Source organism: Myxocyprinus asiaticus, chromosome 35 (assembly GCF_019703515.2).
Source record: "Myxocyprinus asiaticus isolate MX2 ecotype Aquarium Trade chromosome 35, UBuf_Myxa_2, whole genome shotgun sequence".
In the NCBI taxonomy this organism is placed as follows: Eukaryota; Metazoa; Chordata; class Actinopteri; order Cypriniformes; family Catostomidae; genus Myxocyprinus; species Myxocyprinus asiaticus.
Window position 1 is genome coordinate 28,449,097 of NC_059378.1, and position 25,559 is coordinate 28,474,655.

General features: G+C 41.0%; 1 protein-coding gene across 1 annotated transcript in view; it reads left to right on the forward strand.

The window, feature by feature from the left end:
* syn2b (synapsin IIb) overlaps positions 1–25,559 on the forward strand; it is a 217,404-nt gene that overhangs the window by 134,767 nt on the left and 57,078 nt on the right. Inside the window, exon 6 of the mRNA XM_051672276.1 lies at positions 23,838–23,900. Within this exon, the coding sequence (XP_051528236.1) occupies positions 23,838–23,900 (63 nt within the window). The remainder of the gene's footprint in view (positions 1–23,837; positions 23,901–25,559) is intronic.

A 25,559-nucleotide genomic window follows, 5' to 3' on the forward strand; every position in this document is an offset into this window, starting at 1 on the left:
AGAGCTCCAGCATTTCTCTGTGGAGAGAGGAGAACCTTCCAGAAGAACAACCATCTCTGCAGCACTCCACCAATTAGGCCTGTATGGTAGAGTGGCCAGACGGAAGCCACTCCTCAGTAAAAGGCACATGACAGCCCGCCTGGAGTTTGCCAAAAGGCACCTGAAGGACTCTCAGACCATGAGAAACAAGATTGAACTCTTTGGCCTGAATGGCAAGTGTCATGCCTGGAGGAAACCAGACACCGCTCATCACCTGGCCAATACCATCCCTACAGTGAAGCATGGTGGTGGCAGCATCATGCTGTGGGGATGTTTTTCAGCGGCAGGAACTGGGAGACTAGTCAGGATCGAGGGAAAGATGAATGCAGCAATGTACAGAGACATCCTTGATGAAAACCTGCTCCAGAGCGCTCTGGTCCTCAGACTGGGGCGAAGGTTCATCTTCCAACAGGACAACAACCCTAAGCACACAGCCAAGATAACAAAGGAGTGGCTACGGGACAACTCTGTGAATGTCCTTGAGTGGCCCAGCCAGAGCCCAGACTTGAACCCGATTGAACATCTCCAGAGGGATCTGAAAATGGCTGTGCACCGATGCTCCCCATCCAACCTGATGGAGCTTGAGAGGTCCTGCAAAGAAGAATGGGATAAACTCCCCAAAAATAGGTGTGCCAAGCTTGTAGCATCATACTCAAAAAGACTTGAGGCTGTCACTGGTGTCAAAGGTGCTTCAACAAAGTATTGAGCAAAGGCTGTGAATACTTATGTACATGTGATTTTTTTTTTCTTTTTTTTTTTTTCTTTTTTTTTTTTTATAAATTTGCAAAGATTTCAAACAAACTTCTTTCACATTGTCATTATGAGGTATTGTTTGTAGAATTTTGAGGAAAATAATGAATTTAATCCATTTTGGAATAAGGCTGTAACATAACAAAATGTGGAAAAAGTGAAGCGCTGTGAATACTTTCTGGATGCACTGTATGTGACCTGTGAAGACGTCTCAGGGCAGCTAGCAGACGTTCGGATTAACCAGTTTGTCTGCTTCTTGACCTGGGACCCAGTTTGTCAAATACTATCATTATTAAGACTATGAGCCAAATTACTAGAGAGGAGAGCGGCACCTTCCCTGGAGGGATGGAGTCCGTCTCTCTATAGCAGGTCAGGTCTACCCCAAAAACTCTTCCAATTGTCTATAAATCCTATGCTATTCTCCAGACATCGAGCCATTCAGTGACACTAATGGCTCGATAAACCTCATCACCATGACGAGCAGGGAGGGGGCCAGAGCATATTACAGTGTGTGACAGTGTTGTAGTACACAAGACCAGTCTTGGTCTCGAGACTGGTCTCAAGACCACTTTTTGAAGGTTTTGGTCTCATCTCGGAATCGACCGCATTTTTACTTGGTTTTGTCTCGGTCTCAGACAAGGAGGACTCAAGAATTTTATTTCAAGACCGGTCAAGACCACAACTGCAGGGATATCATTAAATTGCCTGTGCATTGTCTGATTTATTTGTTAACATCATTACTGTGATTGGATGTAAAACTTCCTGCTTCAAATGCAAGCAATAACTTGACTCATTTCTAATTTGAAATTTTTGTTACTGTTCTCGCTCCCCTTCACACGCACTCAAGAAAGTGAATGACGGAGACAGGAGAAGAAACTGTGGCTGTCTGTGAGATGTCAGCCCAATCTTCTGTAATACAATTTGGCTACCTAAACCAGTGTTTCCCAACCACTGTGCCCACTAGTGTGCCGTGAAAGATTGTATACTGTACAGTGTATGTTATTATTTGTATATTGTTGAGTGTAATTATGTGTATAACAGATGTTTAAATTGTGTTGTGTTAATTTGATGTTATTGTAAATTGGTATATGTCTCATCACTGTCACGACTGCTATGTTGATCGGAACTGCACCCAAGAATTTCACACACCATTGCACTTGTGTATATGGCTGTGTGACAATAAAGTGATTTGATTTTGATTTGATTTGAAGATTGTCAGATGTGCCATGGAAAATTATCACATTTCTCAAAATAAATAACAATTTGTTCCGGTATTTTAGTGAAGGCATAGAGACGGTAGAAGAGTTTTAAAGTTGCCAATTCAGTATATTTTCCATTACAAAGTATTTTATGCAACCAGTTTAAATATTTGGTCCATCATAACACCATTGTTCTAACAAACACTAGTCTGCTGTCAAACGCAGCTCCTCACATGCCCACAAAATGATGCTTCATCATCACACTTGATGAACCGGATGAATGAACAGAATACAACAGGTGTATTGTTTTACTCAAAGACTAAAAGCTGTTTATTTGTGCACAGCATAGTTACAGATGTTATGAACAGATATGGCTTACTTGTTGCATTTCTCTCATGAAATATAAAAAGAATATGAGAAACTGGTACATCCGATTACTAAAATCAAATTCTCCTGTTTTAAACAAGTCCAAAAACACCGTGATACAATGTGTAGATTCTGAGGTACTGTTCTCTTCAGGGAGAGCATTTGACTTATGAACCAGTGAATGGAGGCCTGCCGGATCCAAAGTCTGTCAGTGCATTTTCTTTTTTTTTTTTCTCTCTCTCTCTCTCTCTCTCTCTATCAACAATGCGATTTTGACCCAGTGCGACTTATAGTCAGGTGTGACTTTATTTCCGGAAAATACAGTAAATAAATAAAATGTATGTTTTTGCTGTGTTGTTTCGCTGTGCTGTTGCAAGTATTAATTTGCAAGAACAAATCTACAAATTGGAAAAGACACATTTGTTGTTTTTTCATTATCCAATTAGCGCTCTTGGCATCTGTGACCTCATTATACAGCGTACCTATGTTACTTGCGTTTTTGCATAGCCGTATTTCAAACATTTCGAGTTCACGCTACTAAGACAGAAAACATGGACAAATTTTTGAAAAGGAAAACAATAGACAATGGTTATGTGGGATAGTGGTGTGCCATGGGATTTTTCAATCGTAAAAAGTGTGTTGAGGCAGAAAAAAGGTTGGGAAACACTGACCAAAAGCACACAGAGTTCATCTGCAAAAAAGCGTCCAAAAGAAAACACACAGCAGTATGTAAATTGTGCAATGCAATGCTTACCGAGATGGCTGGGACCACGTCAAGCTTTTATCGGCGCTTAGAAAGGAAGCATAAAGAAAGGTAAGTTAAGTGTAAGTGATGCTAGCAAAGCTAGCAAGCTAACGTTAGCAATCTGCTTCTTGCTGCATTCCATTCAACTCGGAAAGTCGGATTTTCCAACTTCCTACTTGGAAAAGCGCAATGGAATGCCACTTGAAGTCGTTATTACAACTTACAAGTTGTGTGGATTTTTAACTCCGATTTCGCCGAGATGCAGGTTCGTGATGTCACACAATCTTGTCGGCACCCAGGAAGATGTACAAAATAAGTGATAAACATTCACTTTAAATAATATCGATAAATTAGTCAAAGTTCCTACATTACATGATATTAAAGCTTGTTTAACAAACATTAGCAGAGTAGCAGGTGTTCAAATCATGGTAAATTATACTCTCTTTTGATAATCGTACACCTGTAGCAAATATGCTAGCATTGCAGATTGTTTATAAATTGGGTTGTTAGCAGACATCTCTAGTGACAGTCAAACACCTGCTAAGCTAACGGGAGCATTGCAATTTTGTTTCCTTTAATGTCATCTTCCGAGCATCTGGCATTGAAATGCCTTTAGTTGGAGATCGGAGATATCAAGTGGAATATCCCACATTCGATTTGAATGGAATGCAGCATCTGTACCTAAACTCATCTTCACCCCTCACCCAAAGAGATTTAGCGAGTATTAGCTATACATATTAGCTACCTTTGTATTTACTCTTTTTTTTTTTTTAGGGCGCTAGTTTCAGTTGCTTGCCAGCTATTTGCCACCTAGCTAGGTGCGCAAGCTACCTAATTTAGTTAACATATATTGAGGGATGTAGCTAATGCAGTGTTAACTTTGTGAGAGATTGAGGGGACAGGGCATGTAGTGACAAACTGTTGTTCCCAAGTTACGTTTTTGCTTGTGATAAACAATGACGAGACAGGCCACATAAAGCTATGTAGCTAATGTATATGAAGTTACATTACATCAACGTTAGCTAATGTCAGCTCCGAAATAAATGCTACATGCCGTGGTAACACTCCCTCACTTGGGTGAGAGAGCTAGATATATGTGACCGCAGAGAGTGGAGACCAAGTAATGCACCTCCACTTACATTTTAAATAGGCCGCTTTGCTTATGTTTGGCATTCTTTGTTCTAATTTCTAGATTTAGCTACAGTATAAAGTCATCTCCACACAAGGCTTGTTGTTGGTTAAAAAAAAAGAAAGAAAAAACTTACTATATTGTTTAAGAAAAGACAGAGAAAAGTGAAGACTTAAGTATTGAATAATTGTTTGATATATTCTGTACTTAATGATGGTTTCTAGGGCATGAGTCATCCATAAAACCTGATGCGATGCTTGCACAAAAATTTTATTGTTTTAGGTGGATGGTAAAACTTGGAAAAGGAGTGTTGAAGAAAGATGGTTAAGTTGATTTCAGCTCCTTAGTGTGTGTTTGTATTTGTTTGCTCATAGAAAACATAGGAAAATTCACACACAAAATTCACCTCTGCAATGCCTTTTGATTATTTCATCAAAACATTTCTCATGGTACACTGATACATACTGTATACACACACACACGCACACACACACAAATCTATATATGGCAATAAAAGAGGTGTATGAAGAGGAATCTTCATTTGTTTTCTGTGGGTGTTTTTATAGGAATGTGAATCTTTCAGATCATTTTGAGGAGTGCCTATGGTTTGCATGTTCCACATTTTATCGTAAGTGTATCAAGCATTGTGGGACTCGCACTGGTCTTGACTTGGTCTCAACCCCTCAAAGTTTTGGTCTTGTCTCGGTCTCGAAACATTTTGGACTTGGTCTTGACTTGGTCTCGGTTTAGGTGGTCTTGACTACAACACTGGTGTCTGACATAGTTTTTGCAAGTTCACACACCTCTTTAACATTATCTCTAGTGATCTCCGACTGGCAAAGCCAGATATTGTTAGTGCCGACATGAATAACAATTTTAGAAAATCTATGTTTAGCATTAGCCAGCACTTGTAAATTTGATCTGATGTCAGATGCTCTGGCACCCGAAATGCATTTAACAATAGTAGCTGGAGTCTCTTTTTCCACATTCCTTAAAATAGAATCACCAATTATTAGGGCTCTTTCAACATGATTCTCAGTGGGTGCATCACTGTGTGGGGAGAATTGATCGGAAACCCTAACAGGAACTGGAGAGTGGTGTCGCTTTGCTGAGCAAGTATGCCACGACGTCACCCAAACGCCCTGCTGCGGGGGCTCTAGAGCCGGAACCAAAGTATGTGTGTTGCTCGCTGTACTACCAGCATCCGAAACAGTATCTACCGGCTTCTCTTTCTCACTGACCTCCACTATTGTTCGGATGCGTGTCTCTAACTCATTAATCTTCTTCATCAGCTTGACTAATTCTTTACATTTATCACATGTAAACCCCTCACTGCTGACAGAAGAAGCTACAGTAAACATGTGGCATGTAATGCAGGAAGAAATAACATGAGTGGATGCCATGACTTACCGCAATTGTTTGTTGTTGTGGTTGTTCTTGAATGGAGAGTGTTTGAGATCAATGTGGTTCCTAATCAGCAGATGTTTGAGATTGATGCAATAATCCGTGTAAAACACAGTGGAGAAAATGAATGCACGCAGTCGAGACGCGAGATGTAGACAAGATGTAGAGAAATGGGTGCAAGCGGTAAAATACACACAGATGAAACAGTAGAAAAGTGGAAAAACCCAAAGCACGTGGTAAAATAGCAAAGGATAAAACGATGAACGTAAAAGAATAAGCAATGCTAAGCAGGCTAGCAAGCTACAAACACTTGTTCAGCATGCCATCAGCAACAGGAACAGGACCAGGATGTGTCTACTAAAGGTATAGACTGTTTTATCGCTTTCCTGTATGTGTGTTTCAGTTTTTTGTATTGTGTCATGGAATGCTACAGCTTGCACAGCTACTGGTGTCTGGCTGTCTAAAGGGCTCCATAACCACTATTGAAAGAAGATATGGATTTTTTTTTCAAGTTGTGATTGTTACAACATCAATTTAAGACAATGCATCCTGATGATTTGCAAGAAAAATTAAAAAAATTAAAGACATAAAGGTCAAGTTTTTAGGCGTGTTTGACATAACTATCTCAGAACAGCTGTTGTGGGTGTTTTGGTTTGCAGCTGCAGCCCTCTACGGCCCTTTTATTCAGCCCTACAGACAGAAAGAGCAGCAGCCCTAAAGTCACAAGAGCAGACAGTGAGACATCCATACTCAAATTCTGACAGAAGAAGAAAATCTAAATGGAAAACTCTGGAACTTCTCATATCAGGCAGTGAAACATAGCTTTCTCTCATTCTCTCTGTTGTGATCTTCACTCTCAAGGCAAAGTGGATGCCTTATATAGCTTATATGGAAACTGCCATTCTAATTGAACAGGTCCCACCCCTATTGCAGAAATCTACTGAATAATCATTTGAATTGAAATGCAAATGATTGTAGTAAAGAACTATTTTTATTTTATTGATTGGCATTGGCATTGATTATACATTGGCCAATAAAATTAATTTTATTGGCCAATGTAATTTTTAGCTATTTCCCACATTTTGTATGCACTACATGATTATCCCCATTTTTACATTGCTTTAAGCTGAGACACATGTACCCTATTGATAGAAAGGGCCTTCTATACACCAGAAGAATTAATGAGTCAAGTAATTTGTAGGAAGGTCTGACAAATCTTGTAATGTTCCTGGCCAGTGTTGGGTGTAATCTGATTACAAAGTAATTGCTGTAATATAATTACTACATTTTTGTAATCAGATTACAGTTACTGACTTTTAATGAAGTTAAATATTAATATACATATTAAATATACATTACATTTAGAATATTATTTCTAAAATAATTATGTAGAATGCATTTAAATTAATTATTAATGTGCATATATATATAAAAGTTTGCATACCCTGGCAGAAATTGTGAAATTTTGGAATTGATTTTGAAAATATGACCGATCATTCAAAATAAAATTATTTTATTTAAGGGTATTGATCATATTAAGCTATTTATCATCACATAGTTGTTTGGCTCCTTTTTAAATCATAATGATAACAGAAATCACCCAAATGGCCCTGATCAAAAGTTTACATACCCTTGAATGTTTGGCCTTGTTACAGACACACGAGGTGACACACACAGTTTAAATGGCAATTAAAGGTTAATTTCCCAAACCTGTGGCTTTTAAAATTGCAATTAGTGTCTGTGTATAAATAGTCAATGCGTTTGTTAACTGCGTAACAAGGTAATGGAACTTTATAAAGATGGAAAAGGATATAAAAAGATATCCAAAGCCTTGAAAATGCCATTCAGTACTGTTCAATCAATTATTAAGAAGTGGAAAATTTGGGGATCTCTTGATACCAAGCCAAGGTCAGGTAGACCAAGAAATATTTCAGCCACAACTGCCTGAAGAATTGTTCGGGATACAAAGAAAAACCCACAGGTAACCTCAGGAGAAATACAGGCTGCTCTGGAAAAAGACGGTGTGGTTGTTTCAAGAAGCACAATACGACGATACTAGAACAAAAATGAGCTGCATGGTCGAGTTGCCAATGCCACAAAAAAAGCCCGGTTGCAATATGCCCAACAACACCTTGACACACCTCAAAGCTTCTGGCACACTGTAATTTGGAGTGACAAGACCTAAATAGAGCTTTATGGTCACAACCATAAGCACTATGTTTGGAGAGGGGTCAACAAGGCCTATAGTGAAAAGAATACCATCCCCACTGTGAAGCATGGTGGTGGCTCACTGATGTTTTGGGGGTGTGTGAGCTCTAAAGGCATGGAGAATCTTGTGAAAATTGATGGCAAGATGAATGCAGCATGTAATCAGAAAATACTGGCAGACAATTTGCATTCTTCTGCATGAAAGCTGCGCATGGGACGCAGGACTTTCCAGCACAACAATGACCCTAAGCGCAAGGCCAAGTTGACCCTCCAGTGGTTACAGCAGAAAAAGGTGAAGGTTCTGGAGTGGCCATCACAGTCTCCTGACCTTAATATCATCGAGCCACTCTGACCAAAGACTTTGCATGACCTGGAGACATTTTGCCAAGACGGATGGGCAGCTATACCACCTGCAAGAAACTGGGGCCTCATAGACAACTATTACAAAAGACTGCACACTGTCATTGATGCTAAAGGTTGCAATACACAGTATTAAGAACTAAGGGTATTCGGAGTTTTGAACAGGGGTCATTTAATTTTTTTCATTGTTGACATGTTTTGTTTTATGATGGTGCCATTCTGTTATAACCTACAGTTGAATATGAATCCCATAAGAAATAAAAGAAATGTGTTTTGCCTGCTCACTCATGTTTTCTTTAAAAATGGTACATATATTACCAATTCTCCAAGGGTATGCAAACTTTTGAGCACAACTGTATATATATATATACACACACACACCGATTAGCCGCAACATTAAAACCACCTGCCTAATATCGTGTAGGTCCCCCCTTGTGCTGGCAAAACAGCTCTGACCCACCGAGGCATGGACTCCACAAGACCTCTGAAGGTGTCCTGTGGTATCTGGCACCAAGACGTTAGCAGCAGATCCTTTAAGTCCTGTAAGTTGCAAGGTGGGGCCACCATGGATCAGACTTGTTGGTCCAGCATAATAATAATTAATTATAATTTTCTTTATTCATCACACATTTGCACATACACAGTGAAATTCTTCTTTTTCACATATCCCAGCTAGGCTGGGGTCAGAGTGCAGGGTCAGCCATGATACAGCGCCCCTGGAGCAGATAGGGTCAAGGGCCTTGCTCAAGGGCCAAACAGTGGCATCTCGGCTTGTCGGGGGTTCAAGCTGGGGCTTGAACCCCCGACCTTCTGATCAGTAACCCAGAGCCTTAACCACTGAGCTACCACTGCCCCTACCCATAGATGCTCAATCGGATTGAGATCTGAGGAATTTGGAGGCCAAGTCAACACCTTGAACTCTTTGTCATGTTCCTCAAACCACTATTGAAAAATTTTTGCAGTGTGGCAGGGCGCATTATCCTGCTGAAAGAGGCAACTGCCATCAGGGAATACCGTTGCCATGAAGGGGTGTATGTGGTACATGTCAAAGTAACATCCACATAAATGCCAGGACCCAAGTTTTCCCAGTAGAACATTGCCCAGAGCATCACACTGCCTCTGTCGGCCTGCCTTCTTCCCATAGTGCATCCTGCTACCATCTCTTCCCCAGGTAAATGATGCACACACACCCGGCCGTCCACATTACTGAAAAGAAATCATGATTCATCAGACCAGGCCACCTTCTTCCATTGCTCCATTGTCTAGTTCTGATGCTTACATGCCCACTGCAGGCGCTTTTAGCGGTGGACAGGGGCTACGCGGCCCCATAAGCAGCAAGCTGCGATGCACTGTGTGTTTTGACACCTTTCTATCATGGCCAGCATCACATTTTTCAGCTACAGGAGCTCTTCTGTGGTATCAGACCAGACAGGCTAGCCTTCACTCCCCACGCGCATCAGTGAGCCTTGGGTGCCCATGACCCTGTCGCCGGTTCACCAGTTGTCCTTCCTTGGACCACTTTTGGTAGGTACTAACCACTGCATACCAGGAACACCCCACAAAACCTGCCGTTTTGGAGATGCCCTGACCCAGTCATCTAGCCATCACAATTTGGCCCTTGTCAAAGTTGCTCAGATCCTTATGCTTGCCCATTTTTCCTGCTTCCAACCTCTCTGGCAGAGAATGGCCAGACTGGTTCGAACTGACAAAGTCTACGGTAACTCAGATAATTGCACTGTACAATTGTAATGTGATTTCTAATTTAATAAAGTAATCTGATAACAATTTTTGAACAGTAATTAGTCATTTGTTGCGGATTAGTTTTTGACTAACTTACCGAACAATGGGCGTCATTCATAAAACACAAGCAGAATGAATCTTTGTGTAAATAGTTCGCAAAGCCGTTCTGACGTTAATTCTCAGATTCATGAAAGTTTTTGTATTTTCAAAACGTGAGTTGGTAAAAAACTAAATTTACACCTACTCCTGACCACGTGTAAATTTAGTACTTATTATAATATAACAAGATTTATTATAATCAAGCAGTAGTGAACACAGCCAATACTATCCGAATATAATCCAAAAATAAAATCAAGGAAATCCTAAATTAACAGTGGAGCTATATGCTAGTGTGTGTGTGTGTGTGTGTGTGTGTGTGTGTGTGTGTGTGTGTGTGTGTCCAGGTGTGGTAACAAAGGAATCAAAATGGAGGATCAGGTTCAAAATGGAGGGTTAAATCCAAAATGGAGCTGATACCACGTGCGGGTGGAAATGAGCGGACACACAAAGGAACTGACGAAACAGGTGGGAGAATTTGGTTCACCAGCCTGAGTCGAACACAAACCGAGGCGCCACTCACTCAATGAATATCAGTGAGAGAGAGAGAATGAGAGCGAGAGAGAGAGGGAAAATGCATGCAGTTTAGTTAAGGGTAACCGCTCATAACAGCGGGACTGAATTACTAGTTCAAATCACTCAACAAAACAAACGTAACCCCAAAAGAAACTAAAACAAATCTCCCAACTCGAAGCAGCGAGCAGAGTTTAACATACAAATATACTCAAAACATCAGCATTTAAAATCAAAAATAGGATTTAGATTCACAAGAAAAATCACAGTTTCTAAACTAAATCTGCCCAGATATCAAGCCTTACTTGGGAAATCCTGTGTGATTTCAGTAGGGTTGTCCGTTGGAATTCCTGTTGCATTGAGCGGTCAGGAGAAACGGTCTGGATGGTTCCTTGTCTTACGCTCGTCAGCAAAAAGACGCGTCTCTGCTTTATTCTTCGGATCTAGCGATGGAGAAGAATGCAGAAAGTAGTCAATGTTGAATGAAAAAGAGGGAGAAGGGAAACTGGTCGCCTTTCCGTTTTTCAAAATAAATTCACTGTTGCTTTACAGTGAAACTGAACCGGTTGATATAAGTATACTATAAGACTTGAACAAAGCTAAATTAATCTTACTCTACCGTAGCCAAATGGTGAGGTTAGAAAAACGTGGTCTCTTTGTTCTCAGTCCAAACAGAGGGAAAACTCCTTCAGTACGTACACAGTACAGATGTCCCTTAACAGCCAGGCAGAGCTTAGCACAGAGAGGCCGAACTTCATCTGTTCACGGGTTTTGTTGACAAGATGACGTCATCAGTCGTAGGCCGCTCGACCAATGGCGTTTGAGACTGGGTCCATGGGCGGGACTTCGCATCCAGTTGTGAATTTGTGAAGGATCCTGGAAAACTGAGTTCAGTGTCTCTCCTTTTGATCATAGAACAAAGGGCCATGCGGTCTCTGCTGCCATTTTAAGTGGGCCAAGGCCCTACAAGTATATCACTGTTACCATCATGATTTACCCGAGAAGTTTCACAGATGTTGCTGGTGAGGCTCTGTGAACTGAACCAGAGAAGGTTAATGGTGGTGGACATCCTCCTCCTGGCATGAACTGAACATTTTTTACACTCATGTTAAACCATTTTATTGACTTATTGAACTGTTTGATTAACGAAAGTGTGTCATATGACAGCAAAAACATGCAATGACATTAACTCACTTTCTTTGAGATGCTATTGTGCTTGCTAAATAAATTTTATGATGTGAATGCACTTCATTCATAAAAATTATTTAATTAATGTTCCGCAAAGATGCTGAAAGCAGTTACTAGCGAGTCTGGTGGCTTCCTTGTATGGCATTTTCATGGGCGTGGATTATGATGAATGAACATGCACACGCCCCCTCTTTAATATTTGGAATTCACTAACATAAACGTCCTGATTACTTGCGTAACCTCCGTTCGCTGATGGAGGGAACGAGACGTTGTGTCGATGTAGTGACACTAGGGGTCACCCTTGGGAGCCCGAGACACCTCTGGTCTTTGATAAAAGGCCAATGAAAATTGGCGAGTGGTATTTGCATGTCACTCCCCCGGACATACGGGTATAAAAGGAGCTGGTATGCAACCACTCATTCAGGTTTTATGCTGAGGAGCCAAGACCAGGTCCGTCCATTTCAGCAGATAGTTCAGCATTGTGGCAGGAGGGACACAACGTCTCGTTCCCTCCATCAGGGAATGGAGGTTATGCAAGTAACCAGGATGTTCCCTATCTGTCACTCACTCAACGTTGTGTCGATGTAGTGATATTAGGGGTCCCTATACAAAACGCCGCAACTGGCTGAACTGTGTTACGTGAAGTGGTGGTGTGTGATGGGCAGACCACTGTGTGCCTCGTAGCCAGTGCACCAGGCCATCACGTAACCTCCCCCAACATAGTTATGAGTGTCGAACGGCCCTTTGGGGACAAGTCGACTACCCAAAAGATAGAGACAGTCTAACCCAGTCGTGGCCTCTTTTCCCCTTCTTTTTTTCCTCTCCCTAAAAAAAGAAGGGGGATTATCCGACTGGGCCACCAGGTCTAGCCGGGGGGTGTCCCTCCCAAGGGGAGGACACCACGGAGATCACGCCTCGCCCAAAGAGAGGGGGATATTTAAGTGGAAAATACGTCACATGGTCTTGCCGACCATGTGGAGAGTCTCATGGTAGATTCTACCCAATGGGGGAGGAGTTGCTACAAACATGGAGACTGTGGCAGAGGGGGCTCTGCCCAAGGAAGACGCAGTTTGCCAACAGGGAAAGAAATTAGCGGAAGATATACATCACATGGGGTTACCTTACAGGGAACCGCCACATGCGGAGCACCTACCGCAGAACAGGGCTCTTAGTTAGAATGTGTACTGGGCCGGCAGTGAGTCTCTCCGAAAACTCGACTGCCACAGGGCTCAGAGGAAGTCAACCAGGGAACATAGTTTGTGAACACTACTGGGAATTAATGGCATGTCTTCATTTCAGAGGAGGTGAAAGGTGCTATGTGCAAGCAATACACCTGGCCGGCTATCCCGGGCTTATCCGCTTGTATTGCGTGCCACTACCTGGGAGGAAACGGTTCCACCCGGAGGTTGTAGAACCTTGCAAAGGTGTTGGGTGTTGCCCAGCCTGCTGCTCTGCAAATGTCTGTTAGAGAGGCACCCCTGGCCAGGGCCCAGGAGGCCGCTAAACCACTTGTAGAATGGGCTCATAGCCCTACCGGGGGTGGCACGTCCTGGGTGTGATATGCCATAGCTATGGTGTCAATGAGCCAGTGGGCAATCCTCTGCTTGGAGACAGCGCTTCCTTTCCGCTGTGCACCAAAGCAGACAAAGAGCTGCTCAGAGATCCTAAAGCTCTGTGTGTGATCCAAATAGATGCGTAAAGCGCGCACTGGACACAGCAACGACAGGGCTGGGTCTGCCTCCTCTTGGGGCAGTGCTCGCAGGTTCAACACCAGGTCCCTAAAATGGGTCATGGGAACCTTGGGCACATAGCCCGGTTGGGGTCTCAGGATCACGTGAGAGTAGCCCGGACCGAACTCCAGGCACGTTTCGCTGACAGAGAACATTTGCAGGTCTCCTACCCTTTTGATGGAAGTGAACACAGTCAGGAGGGCAGTCTTCAAGGAGAGTGCCTTAAGCTCAGCTGATTGCAAAGGTTCAAAGGGGGCTCTCTTTAGACCCTGAAGAACTACAGAGAGGTAGAGAGGGAACGAGGCACGGTCTGGAGGGATTCAGCCTCCTGGTGCCTCTCAGAAACCTGATGATCAGGTCGTGCTTCCCTAAGGACTTACCGTCCACTGTGTCATGGTGTGCTGCTATAGCAGCTACGTACACCTTCAAGGTGGAAGGGGACAGCCGCCCTTCCAACCTCTCCTGCAGGAAGGAAAGCACCGATCTGACTGCGCATCTCTGGGGGTCTTCCCGTCGGGGAGAACACCACTTAGCAAACAGATGCCACTTAAAGGCATACATGCTCCTCGTAGAGGGGGCCCTAGCCTGAGTGATCGTGTCTACCACCGTGGGTGGTAGACCGCTTAGGTCTTCCACGTCCCATCCTGGAGATAGGAGACATGGAGATTCCAGAGGTCTGGTAGTGGGTGCCAGATGGTGCCCTGTCCCTGAGAAAGAAGGTCCTTCCTCAGGGGAATTCGCCAGGGGGGGGCTGTCGCGAGGAGTGTGAGGTCCGAGAACCACATCTGGGTGGGCCAGTAGGGTGCTACCAGGACGACCTGCTCCTCGTCCTCCCTGACCTTGCACAGAGTCTGTGCAAGTAGGCTCACTGGGGGAAATGTGTATCTGTGCAGGCCATGAGGCCAGCTGTGTGCCAGCGCATCTATGCCTGGGGTGCCGCGGGCAGTGGGAGGATTCTTGGGAGGCGAACAGGTCTACTTGTGCCTGTCCGAATCAACTCCAAATCAGCTGGACCACCTGAGGGTGGAGTCTCCACTCTCAGTGAGAACATGAACCATCCACGAACGCTGCCTCCATGTGGGTCGTTCCCAGACACGAAAAACAGCGATCGTGACTGTCTGAAGTTGAGAGGTAACGACCGCAACCAGGAATAACACACAATCGGAAAGGCATCTTTAAAAAGACGCGTCTTTAAAAAGACGTTCCATGTGTGCCACTCTTTTAGAGAAATATACTCTTTCAGAAAAATATACTCTCTTTTTTCTGCCGAAGCGCCCAGGGGCGTTCTCTGCAGTGCACCAGTGCAGAGGAGGGAGAAGCCGCTGAAATGCGCTGTCAGATCCAGCAGAGGTGAATGAACAGTCATGAGAATTCAGCTCAATGAGCATGACCGTTCGGCTCCAAAGAGAAAATCTGAATGAGTGGTGGCATACCAGCTCCTTTTATACCCGTATGTCCGGGGGAGTGGCATGCAAATACCACTCGCCAATTTTCATTGGCCTTTTATCAAAGACCAGAGGTGTTTCGGGCTCCCAAGAGTGACCCCTAGTGTCACTACATCAACACAACATCAAGTGAGTGACAGATAGGGAACACATTTTACTAAAAAATCTGGGCCTCATTTCCCAAAAGCATCATAAGCCTAAGTAGATTATAGAATCCAACTTACGATTCATTTTAGTTTTGCGGCCCATTTCCCAAAAGCATCGTAAATTAAGTAGAACTTGAAAATGCTTGTAGATTTACGAGTGCTCTGGAGTAATCATACAGCGCTGAGAGCTTTGTAAGGATGTAGATTTGTGCAGACTCTTCTCTGCATACTTTTGTTAGATTTTATAATTTGGACAAGGGTTTGACTCATGCTTCTCAGGTTCTCTCTGTTAGAACAGGAGTAAATTCATTTTTATATATTTTAGCTCGCTTTGGTGCCACTGTAGGCTTGCCACACAGGCTTAGATAGTTGGCAGCTACTGTTCACATGGCGTTAGGGTATTCATTCCCTATTGCGTCATCACACAGCGTAGAAGTTCCTTCGAAAGGGAACGTCTCTGTTACGTAAGTAACCTTAATTCCCTGAGAGGGAATGAGGCGCTGTGTAGCTGGCATGAATGTATAGGGCTTCAGACCACATGACCACTGACGTAGTCCCCATTGCGTCATCACGCAGCATCTCGTTCCCTCTCAGAAAACCAAGGTTACGTATGTAACCGAGATGTTCTACAGCAGGAACCCAAAAAGAGTGTAAATGCCCTCCTCCATTCACTTTAGACTTTTCTGATTTGGGCGCAGGGCCATTTTGTCCCAGGAAAAGCATGTTATAACAGATAGGGATTCTCCTGGGGAGAACTGGAATATGACGGTGTTCTCAGCAAGTATTTTAGCTCACCTTGATAAATTAAAATTCATATTGGATTGTTCCACTGTTATGGTTGGGTATGATATTCCCTCCAGTTATCTCAGCATGCATCACAAATTAGAAAAGAGTCATAGGTTATGACCAGTGCATGATGCTAAAAATATTAAGATCCAGCTTTTCTCAAAGGAATCATTTCAGGCCATTCTGTGAGGCAAAATTAGAATACTAAACCTTCATCTTCTAGAATGGGTACAGTGAGACTCATAACTAACCCTCATGTTGTGTTCTGGACATTTTGACCTGTAGAGGATATTATTTTGCCTGAAAATGCTAATTAATTTTATCCTATAGGACTAAAACTGACTAACTTTGCACACAAAGGGTATCACAACTTCCCCAAAAAATTGAATTTTTTTTAAATTGGGGTGGGGGGGTTCACCTTGCTACACTTTTGGTGTTCCTGGTCAAAAATAACCAGCCTATAAAAATTGCTTTTAAATCTCTCATTATGCTATATTATCACTAAATATTGGATTAGATCTTTTTGCCAACTTGTTTTTTTCAATTAGCACAGGTTTGTATTTATTTTTGGAACTTATTGATCGTAGGCCTCATTGACCTGAGCTTATGCACCTCCATTTTTGAGTGAAAAAAAATATTATTTGTGGATAATTTTGGCAATATTAAATAAAATATGAAAACATTATGTACTATTTATCACACTAGTGTGCTTTAATGTTTAACCAGGAAGTTTGTTTTGAAATGCTTTTATTTTGTACAAAATGGCACAAAGTCACACTTGTGGTGTTCCCAGTCACAAATGACCGGCCATTGAAAATTAATGGTGACGATAAAAAATAAGAGAAAAATTGAGTGTTCAGGAGCATGTTCATCATGTTCATGTTCACATATGTGCATGTGTGCTTGCAAACATAAAGGCCTTGGACTTGTGCATGCGCACATATACACACACATTTGCACTAACACACACATTTGCATGCACACACAAACACACACATGCTTACTTACACACACTAACTCTTGAGTATTACATGCTTTCTTTTCCACAGAGATTAACTTTATCCTACCCTGAACTGCATCCAACATCCATTCATCCATCCAATATTACCACACGCACACACACACACACACACACACACACACACCAGAATTGTCTTTGCCCCATAGTGACCCCTCTCTAATAGAATCAATAGAATTGTGGTGTTCCCAGTTAAAGATTACACGCACAAACTCTGAGTATTACATGCTTTCTTATATGTTGATGTTCACAAACTCAGCAAAAAAACAAACTGCTTTCAACTGCTTTTATTTTCAGCAAACTTAACATGTGTAAATATTTGTATGAACATAAAAAGATTCAACAACTAAGACCTAAACTGAACAAGTTTTACAGACATGTGACTAACAGAAATGGAATAATGTGTCCCTGAACAAAGGGGGGGTCAAAATCAAAAGTAACAGTCAGTATCTGGTGTGGCCATCAGCTGCATTAAGTACTGCAGTGCATCTCCTCCTCATGGACTGCACCAGATTTGCCAGTTCTTGCTGTGAGATGTTACCCCACTCTTCCACCAAGGCACTTGCAAGTTCCCGGACATTTCTGAGGAGAATGGCCCTAGCCCTAACCCTCCGATCCAACAGGTCCCAGACGTGCTCAATGTGATTGAGATCCAGGCTCTTCGCTGGCCATGGCAGAACACTGACATTCCTGTCTTGCAGGTAATCACGCACAGAAATCCGATGTCGATATAGGACTAATTTTACTGTGGATATAGATACTTGTCAGCCTGTTTCCTCTAGCATCTTCACAAGGTCCTTTGCTCTTGTTCTGGGATTAATTTGCACCGATTAATTTGCAACTTTTCGCACCGAACTACGTTCATCTCTAGGAGGCAGAATGCATCTCCTTCCTGAGCGGTATGATAGCTTTGTGGTCCCAAGGTGTTTATACTTGCATACTATTGTTTGTACAGATGAATGTGGTACCTTCAGGTATTTTGAAAATGCTCCCAAGGATGAACCACACTTGTGGAGGTCCACAGTTTTTTTTTTTTTTTTTTCTTGAGGTCTTGGCTGATTTCTTTTGATTTTCCCATGATGTTAAGCAAAGAGGCACTGAGTTTCAAGGTAGGCCTTAAAATACATCCACAGGTACACCTCCAATTCAGTACACCTCCTATCAGAAGCTAATTGTCTAAAGGCTTGACATCATTTTCTGGAATTTTCCAAGCTGCTTAAAGGCACAGTTAACTTTGTGTACACTTCTGACCCGATGGAATTGTGATATAGTCATTTAAATGTGAAACAATTTGTCTGTAAACAAATGTTGGAAAAATTACTTGTGTCATGCACAAAGTATATGTCCTAAACGACTTGCCAAAACTATAATTTGCTAATATTAAATCTGTGGAGTGGTTAAAAAATTTGTTTGAATGACTTCAACCTAAGTGTATGTAAACTTCTGACTTTAACTGTATGTGCATGTGTGCTTGCAAACATAAAGGCCTCGGATCTGTGCATGCGCACTAACTCTCACTCACACACATACACATGCATGCACATGAACACACATACGTACACACACAAACACTTTCGAGTATTACATGCTTTCTTATTCACAGAGATTAACTTTATCCTAGCCTGAACTGCATCCAACATCCATTCATCCATCCAATATTACCAAACACACACACAAACACACACACACACACACACACACACACACACACCAGAATTGTCTTTGCCCCATAGTGACCCCTCTCTAATAGAATCAATTGAATTGTGGTGTTCCCAGTCAAAGATGACCAGCCATTGAAAATGAATGGGGAAGATCACAAAAAACAGGACTTTTATTTTTAAATGCTTTTATTTTCTGAAAAGGGGCACAAAGTAGCACTTGTGGTGTTCCCTGTGAAATCTGAGCATTGTGACAAAGAAAACTGGCCTAAGCCTGTTTACACATTAACACTGTTATATAAAGAACATTTCATTGAACAAAGATACCAAAACTGTTCATATTTCTGTTATATTTTCTACTCACCAACAAACCACCTCATGGTTTTGTGTCCTCATGCACATGACTGACAATAGCTTTTTGCATGTGCCTTGCAAATGTGTGCTCTGCATTTGAAACACAATGCTTGAAAGAAAGATCATCAAAGAAAGATTCTATTGGAGAGGGGTCACTGTGGGGCAAAGACAGTTCTGGTGTGTGCGTGTGTGTGTGCGCATGTAATATCGAGCATACATAATCGAACAGATAACATCAACAGAACGAACACTGCGAAAGTGTTGTATGTTTTTGCACAATTTTGTTGCCTAAAGTGGGATGATAATTATCTTTGATTTATCTTCTAAATTTGGTAAACATGTAATTGTGCAATTTCAACAGACAATCTCAGTAACCATTCACTTTTATTGTATAGGAAAAAGAGCAGTGTCAACATTCTTAAAAATGTATCTTGTGTTGCACGTGTATTTTAAATGTGTGTGGCATCAACAGCTGTAAAATAACATGTATGTAAAGAATTATTGTGTTCTTAGATGTATCAGCTTTGTGTCATCTACAAAGCTGAAAGAACTTAAAGAATGTACTGTATAATACCTCTCAGAAAGTTCAGAAGGTTAATTAAAAAGTAAATAACTCTCCAAGGTAACTGAGCAACTGGGTGATTAAGCTGTGACAACTGAGGTTTGGATATCAGGGTTTGCCATTATTACAGCAAATTGAGAGCAGTTCTAGCTAAGATAATTGTGCTTGTATAAGGTAATATGAAAAGGGTAATTCTTAGGGAACTGTGCTATTTTTGCTTGAAAAATACTGATATTTTGTTCTTTCATTTTATTTGTAAAAGGTTACTTAAGAACTTTGAAGAAATCATATTTTCCCACGTCAGTCCCAAATTACCAGGCCAAGCATATACAGGTGCTGGTCATATAATTAGAATATCATCAAAAAGTTGATTTATTTCACTAATTCCATTCAAAAAGTGAAACTTGTATATTATATTCATTCATTACACACAGACTGATATATTTCAAATGTTTATTTCTTTTAATTTTGATGATTATAACTGACAACTAAGGAAAATCCCAAATTCAGTATCTCAGAAAATTAGAATATTACTTAAGACCAATACAAAGAAAGGATTTTTAGAAATCTTGGCCAACTGAAAAGTATGAACATGAAAAGTATGAGCATGTACAGCACTCAATACTTAGTTGGGGCTCCTTTTGCCTGAATTACTGCAGCAATGCGGTGTGGCATGGAGTCGATCAGTCTGTGGCACTGCTCAGGTGTTATGAGAGCCCAGGTTGCTCTGATAGTGGCCTTCAGCTCTTCTGCATTGTTGGGTCTGGCATATCACATCTTCCTCTTCACAATACCCCATAGATTTTCTATGGGGTTAAGGTCAGGCGAGTTTGCTGGCCAATTAAGAACAGGGATACCATGGTCCTTAAACCAGATACTGGTTGCTTTGGCACTGTGTGCAGGTGCCAAGTCCTGTTGGAAAATGAAATCTGCATCTCCATAAAGTTGGTCAGCAGCAGGAAGCATGAAATGCTCTAAAACTTCCTGGTATACGGCTGCGTTGACCTTGGACCTCAGAAAACACAGTGAACCAACACCAGCAGATGACATGGCACCCCAAACCATCACTGACTGTGGAAACTTTACACTGGACCTCAAGCAACGTGGATTGTGTGCCTCTCCTCTCTTCCTCCAGACTCTGGGACCCTGATTTCCAAAGGAAATGCAAAATTTACTTTCATCAGAGAACATAACTTTGGACCACTCAGCAGCAGTCCAGTCCTTTTTGTCTTTAGCCCAGGCGAGACGCTTCAGACGCTGTCTGTTGTTCAAGAGTGGCTTGACACAAGGAATGCGACAGCTGAAACCCATGTCTTGCATACGTCTGTGCGTAGTGGTTCTCCCCCACATTTTTGAATGGGTTTTGTTTCACAATCCTCTCCAGGGTACAGTTATCCCTATTGCTTGTACACTTTTTTCTACCACATCTTTTCCTTCCCTTCACCTCTCTATTAATGTGCTTGGACACAGAGCTCTGTGAACAGCCAGACTCTTTTGCAATGACCTTTTGTGTCTTGCCCTCCTTGTGCAACATGTCAATGGTCGTCTTTTGGACAACTGTCAAGTCAGCAGTCTTCCCCATGATTGTGTAGCGTACAGAACTAGACTGAGAGACCATTTAAAGGCCTTTGCAGGTGTTTTGAGTTAATTAGCTGATTAGAGTGTGGCACCAGGTGTCTTCAATATTGAACCTTTTCACAATATTCTAATTTTCTGAGATACTGAATTTGGGATTTTCCTTAGTTGTCAGTTATAATCATCAAAATTAAAAGAAATAAACATTTGAAATATATCAGTCTGTGTGTAATGAATGAATATAATATACAAGTTTCACTTTTTGAATGGAATTAGTGAAATAAATCAACTTTTTGATGATATTCTAATTATATGACCAGCACCTGTAGATTCAGAGAAACTTACAAATTATGATGTTACTCCCTTAAATATGGAAGATCAAACAATTATATTTTAAGGAGGAAATGTCAAATTTTTAAAGGAGGAAATCATGATATTTTAATTGTAACTTAAACTAAAGGTAAGTCAAATTACATCTTTCAAATTCTATATAAATCATTAAAATGTAATGGTGCTGAATGGGGGCATGCAAATTGATTGATTTGTTTTCTAATGGAAAATAAAATTGAAAAGTAAAATAAATGTTTGATTAAAAAGATGCTTTGCATTGCACACTAAAAAGATTTAATTTAATCAAATAAGTTCAGTATGCTTGTAATTATATTGGTTGTAAGTCATGAGGACACACATAACACACCAATGGCAACGTTTCATGAGACTGACCCCTAGCAGTTGCATGTCCATCAGAGCTTTCTAAATTATGGAAATTTTATGTGTATACTTCTAAAACTCTGAGACAATGTATGCCATTTTTGTGACCTAATTGTTTTTGTACTATCATTACGTACTTAATATGCATGACACCCGGCAAACTGAATTAAATCTGTATTTAGATGTACTCTATTTACAAGTAATTTCTCTCTCCCTCATTGTTGACAAAAGTTTGGTACTTGTGACCAGAATGCAATGTTTATAACAAGACATTTGTTAAATGCTTGTAGAAAGGATAGCAAGCCAATCTGTCATGTTTATCCAGAAACCAGAGTTAGCTGAGACAGGGCATTTTTCATATGGTTTTAAAAATGTTCAGTCACAATACTTTTCCACAAGTTTCACTTTTAGTTAGAAGAATTTCTCAATTGTCTAGTGAGATATCTTTAAATGTAAAATTCTCCACTCTAAATCATCAAAAAATAAGGAATTGCCACAACATCCTGCAGTTTGGCACTTTAGAATTTTTTATCGGAGTGTTTGACATACCTATGTCAGATCTGTAGAACAGCTGTTGTGGATGTGCTGAAACACAGGTGTAACATTCTACTGCCTGCTTATTCAGCCCTACAGACAGAAAGAAAAGCAACACTATGATCACAACAGCAGACAATGGGATGCACATACTCACTCAAATTCTGACTGCAGATGAGAAATGTTATACTATATAAACAGTCTCTTTTTCTGGCCCTGAATTAGGTAGTGATTAAAATAAAAATGACTTTCTTTCACTAAGGCAAGGTGGGCATCTTATATAGCTCTCATGAAACCACCCCTCTAACTAAACAAACCCCTCCCCTCACTCGCCCACATTTGTTTTCTGATAATGGTGTAACCAAAGAAGGGAAAAGAGAGTTTGTAGCAAAACAAGGATGATTATATTCTTATAGTAATGTGCAAAAATGTTAGGCAGTTTTAGGCAGCATTATTCCAAAAATAATGCCATGAATGTTTCTTACTTCATACAAAGTGCATCAGACATACAAAACCCAAATCAATATTTGATTCTAAATACACTTGTGCAGGGTTTTTCAAGATTGTTGGCAGATAGGTTGTTACAAGCATCTTCGAGAACTTGCTACAGTTCTATGTATTTAGGCTGTTTCAAATGCTTCAAATGTTTCAAATGGCTCTTTGTGTACCGGTTATCTCAGACTGACTCTTTTGAGATCCGAGCTCTGAATCTAATGTGCCAAAGACTTTTGCACAGTACTGTATGTTTTCTGGGACATGCAGGCATGTTGAAAAAAATCAATGAATAAAATATTTCTTCATTACTCATTCTATCACTATAATCTAATATAATTTTTTGTAATATAATATGATTCATCCCTCTACAATCGTGGATTCAATCATAGGACATGCTAAATCTGTTTTGCCATAATTTCATCATAACATATATTTTAAAGATAATGTTCTGAATTTAATAATTATTTTCCATTGGTATTTTAAAGTAGGTGTGTGATTATAAATTAATGTCGTGTCTATTACACATTAATCACTTCTCTGGGTGTATTATTATTATTGTGAAACAGTAGAGTATTGATAATAATTTTGGCCTAGCTGGGATTAATGATGTCTTGAGATACCTATATGTCAGTGGTTCCCAACCCTGTTCCTGGAGGCCCCCCAGCACTACACATTTCAGATATCTGCCTAATCAAACACACCTGATTCAACTCATCAGCTCGTTAGTGGAGACTCCAAGACCTGAATTGGGTGTGTCAGAAAAGGAGATATACAAAATGTGGAGTGTTGGGGGCCTCCAGGAACAGCATTGGGAACCACTGCTGTATGTAATTAACAATTTCTGGATTCTAGCAGAGTCTTTCACACAGACATATGAGAGAAAGACAAGTAAGGTTATACCCACTAACTAAGACTGCAGATAAAACCTTTTCACATCATACTATTTGAGAACCAGAATAGTCTGTCTTTGCCTAAACAATTTCATTTATAATGTAGTAATAGTATGATGTGAGAAACCGGTTGTGTCACCATTCTGTTAGAGCCTTTCATTATATTTTTAAAATACTGTCTGAATCTGTCTTCCAGATCTCAATGCCGACATTCCCTGTGGTGGTGAAGATTGGACATGCCCACTCTGGAATAGGAAAGGTAAGTCACATGGTTAGCCCCACTAAACTGTCAGTTTAAATACTTCACAATGTCAAAGAATAGTAGTATATGCACTGTAAAAAAAAGTTGATTCAACTCATTATATTTAGTGCCTTTTTTGCATGAGCTTTTTTGAGTTTAACTGACTTAATTGGATACATTTATCTCACAAATAAAACATAATCTGAACTGATTGAATGTAGTTGTAACAAACTTCAATTTAGTTAGCTGAACTTAAATTGGGTAAGTTATAACAACTTTAACACTTTAGTTGAATGAAATTTAAGGGCTGCAACAGTCAAATTAGTGTTCATCGAACCTAACTTTAATTTTCAAGTAAGCCCTGCAAGTTTTGCACTGCAGAATGGTACCTGCGTGAAGTTGGCCCCCCACCCAACGCAAAACGTCGGCAAAATAGTCTCAATCGTTTGTGCTCCGTTTGTGCTGGTTTGTGCTTTAAAAATTTTCGTTTGTGCTGCTTCGGTTTTTTAGATATTAAAATAATATTTATAGGTCATTCTGTGGTCACTCAGCCCCACCACATGCTCCAAATTTACCCAAAATAGTCTCAATCGTTTGTGCTCCGTTTGTGCTGGTTTGTGCTGTAAAAATTTTCGTTTGTGCTGCTTCGGTTTTTTAGATATTAAAATAATATTTATAGGTCATTCTGAGGTCACTCAGCCCCCCCCCCACATGCTCCAAATTTACCCAAAATAGGCTCAATCGTTTGTGCTTCATTTGTGCTGGTTTGTGCCGGTAAAAGTTTTGTTTGTGCTGCTTCGGATTTTTAAATATTAGACATTGAATTATAGGCGATGACGTCACCAGCCCCCCCCACATGCTCCAAATTCACCCAAAATAAGCTCAATCGTTTGTGCTCCGTTTGTGCTGGTTTGTGCTGTAAAAAATTTCATTTGTGCTGCTTCGGATTTTTAAATATTAGACACTGAATTGTCTATGTATTATAATAAAATAAAATAATACATAATATACTATGTGTATATATATATATATATATATATATATATACACTATATTGCCAAAAGTATTCGCTCACCCATCCAAATAATTGAATTCAGGTGTTCCAATCACTTCCATGGCCACAAGTGTATAAAATGAAGCACCTAGGCATGCAGACTGCTTCTACAAACATTTGTGAAAGAATGGGCCGCTCTCAGGAGCTCAGTGAATTCCAGCGTGGTACTGTGATAGGATGCCACCTGTGCAACAAGTCCAGTCGTGAAATTTCCTCGCTACTAAATATTCCACAGTCAACTGTCAGTGGTATTATAACAAAGTGGAAGCGATTGGGAATGACAGCAACTCAGCCACGAAGTGGTAGACCACGTAAAATGACAGAGCGGGGTCAGCGGATGCTGAGGCGCATAGTGTGCAGAGGTCGCCAACTTTCTGCAGAGTCAATCGCTACAGACCTCCAAAGTTCATGTGGCCTTCAGATTAGCTCAAGAACAGTGCGTAGAGAGCTTCATGGAATGGGTTTCCATGGTCGAGCAGCTGCATCCAAGCCATACATCACCAAGTGCAATGCAAAGCGTCGGATGCAGTGGTGTAAAGCACGCCGCCACTGGACTCTAGAGCAGTGGAGACGCGTTCTCTGGAGTGACGAATCACGCTTCTTCATCTGGCAATCTGATGGAC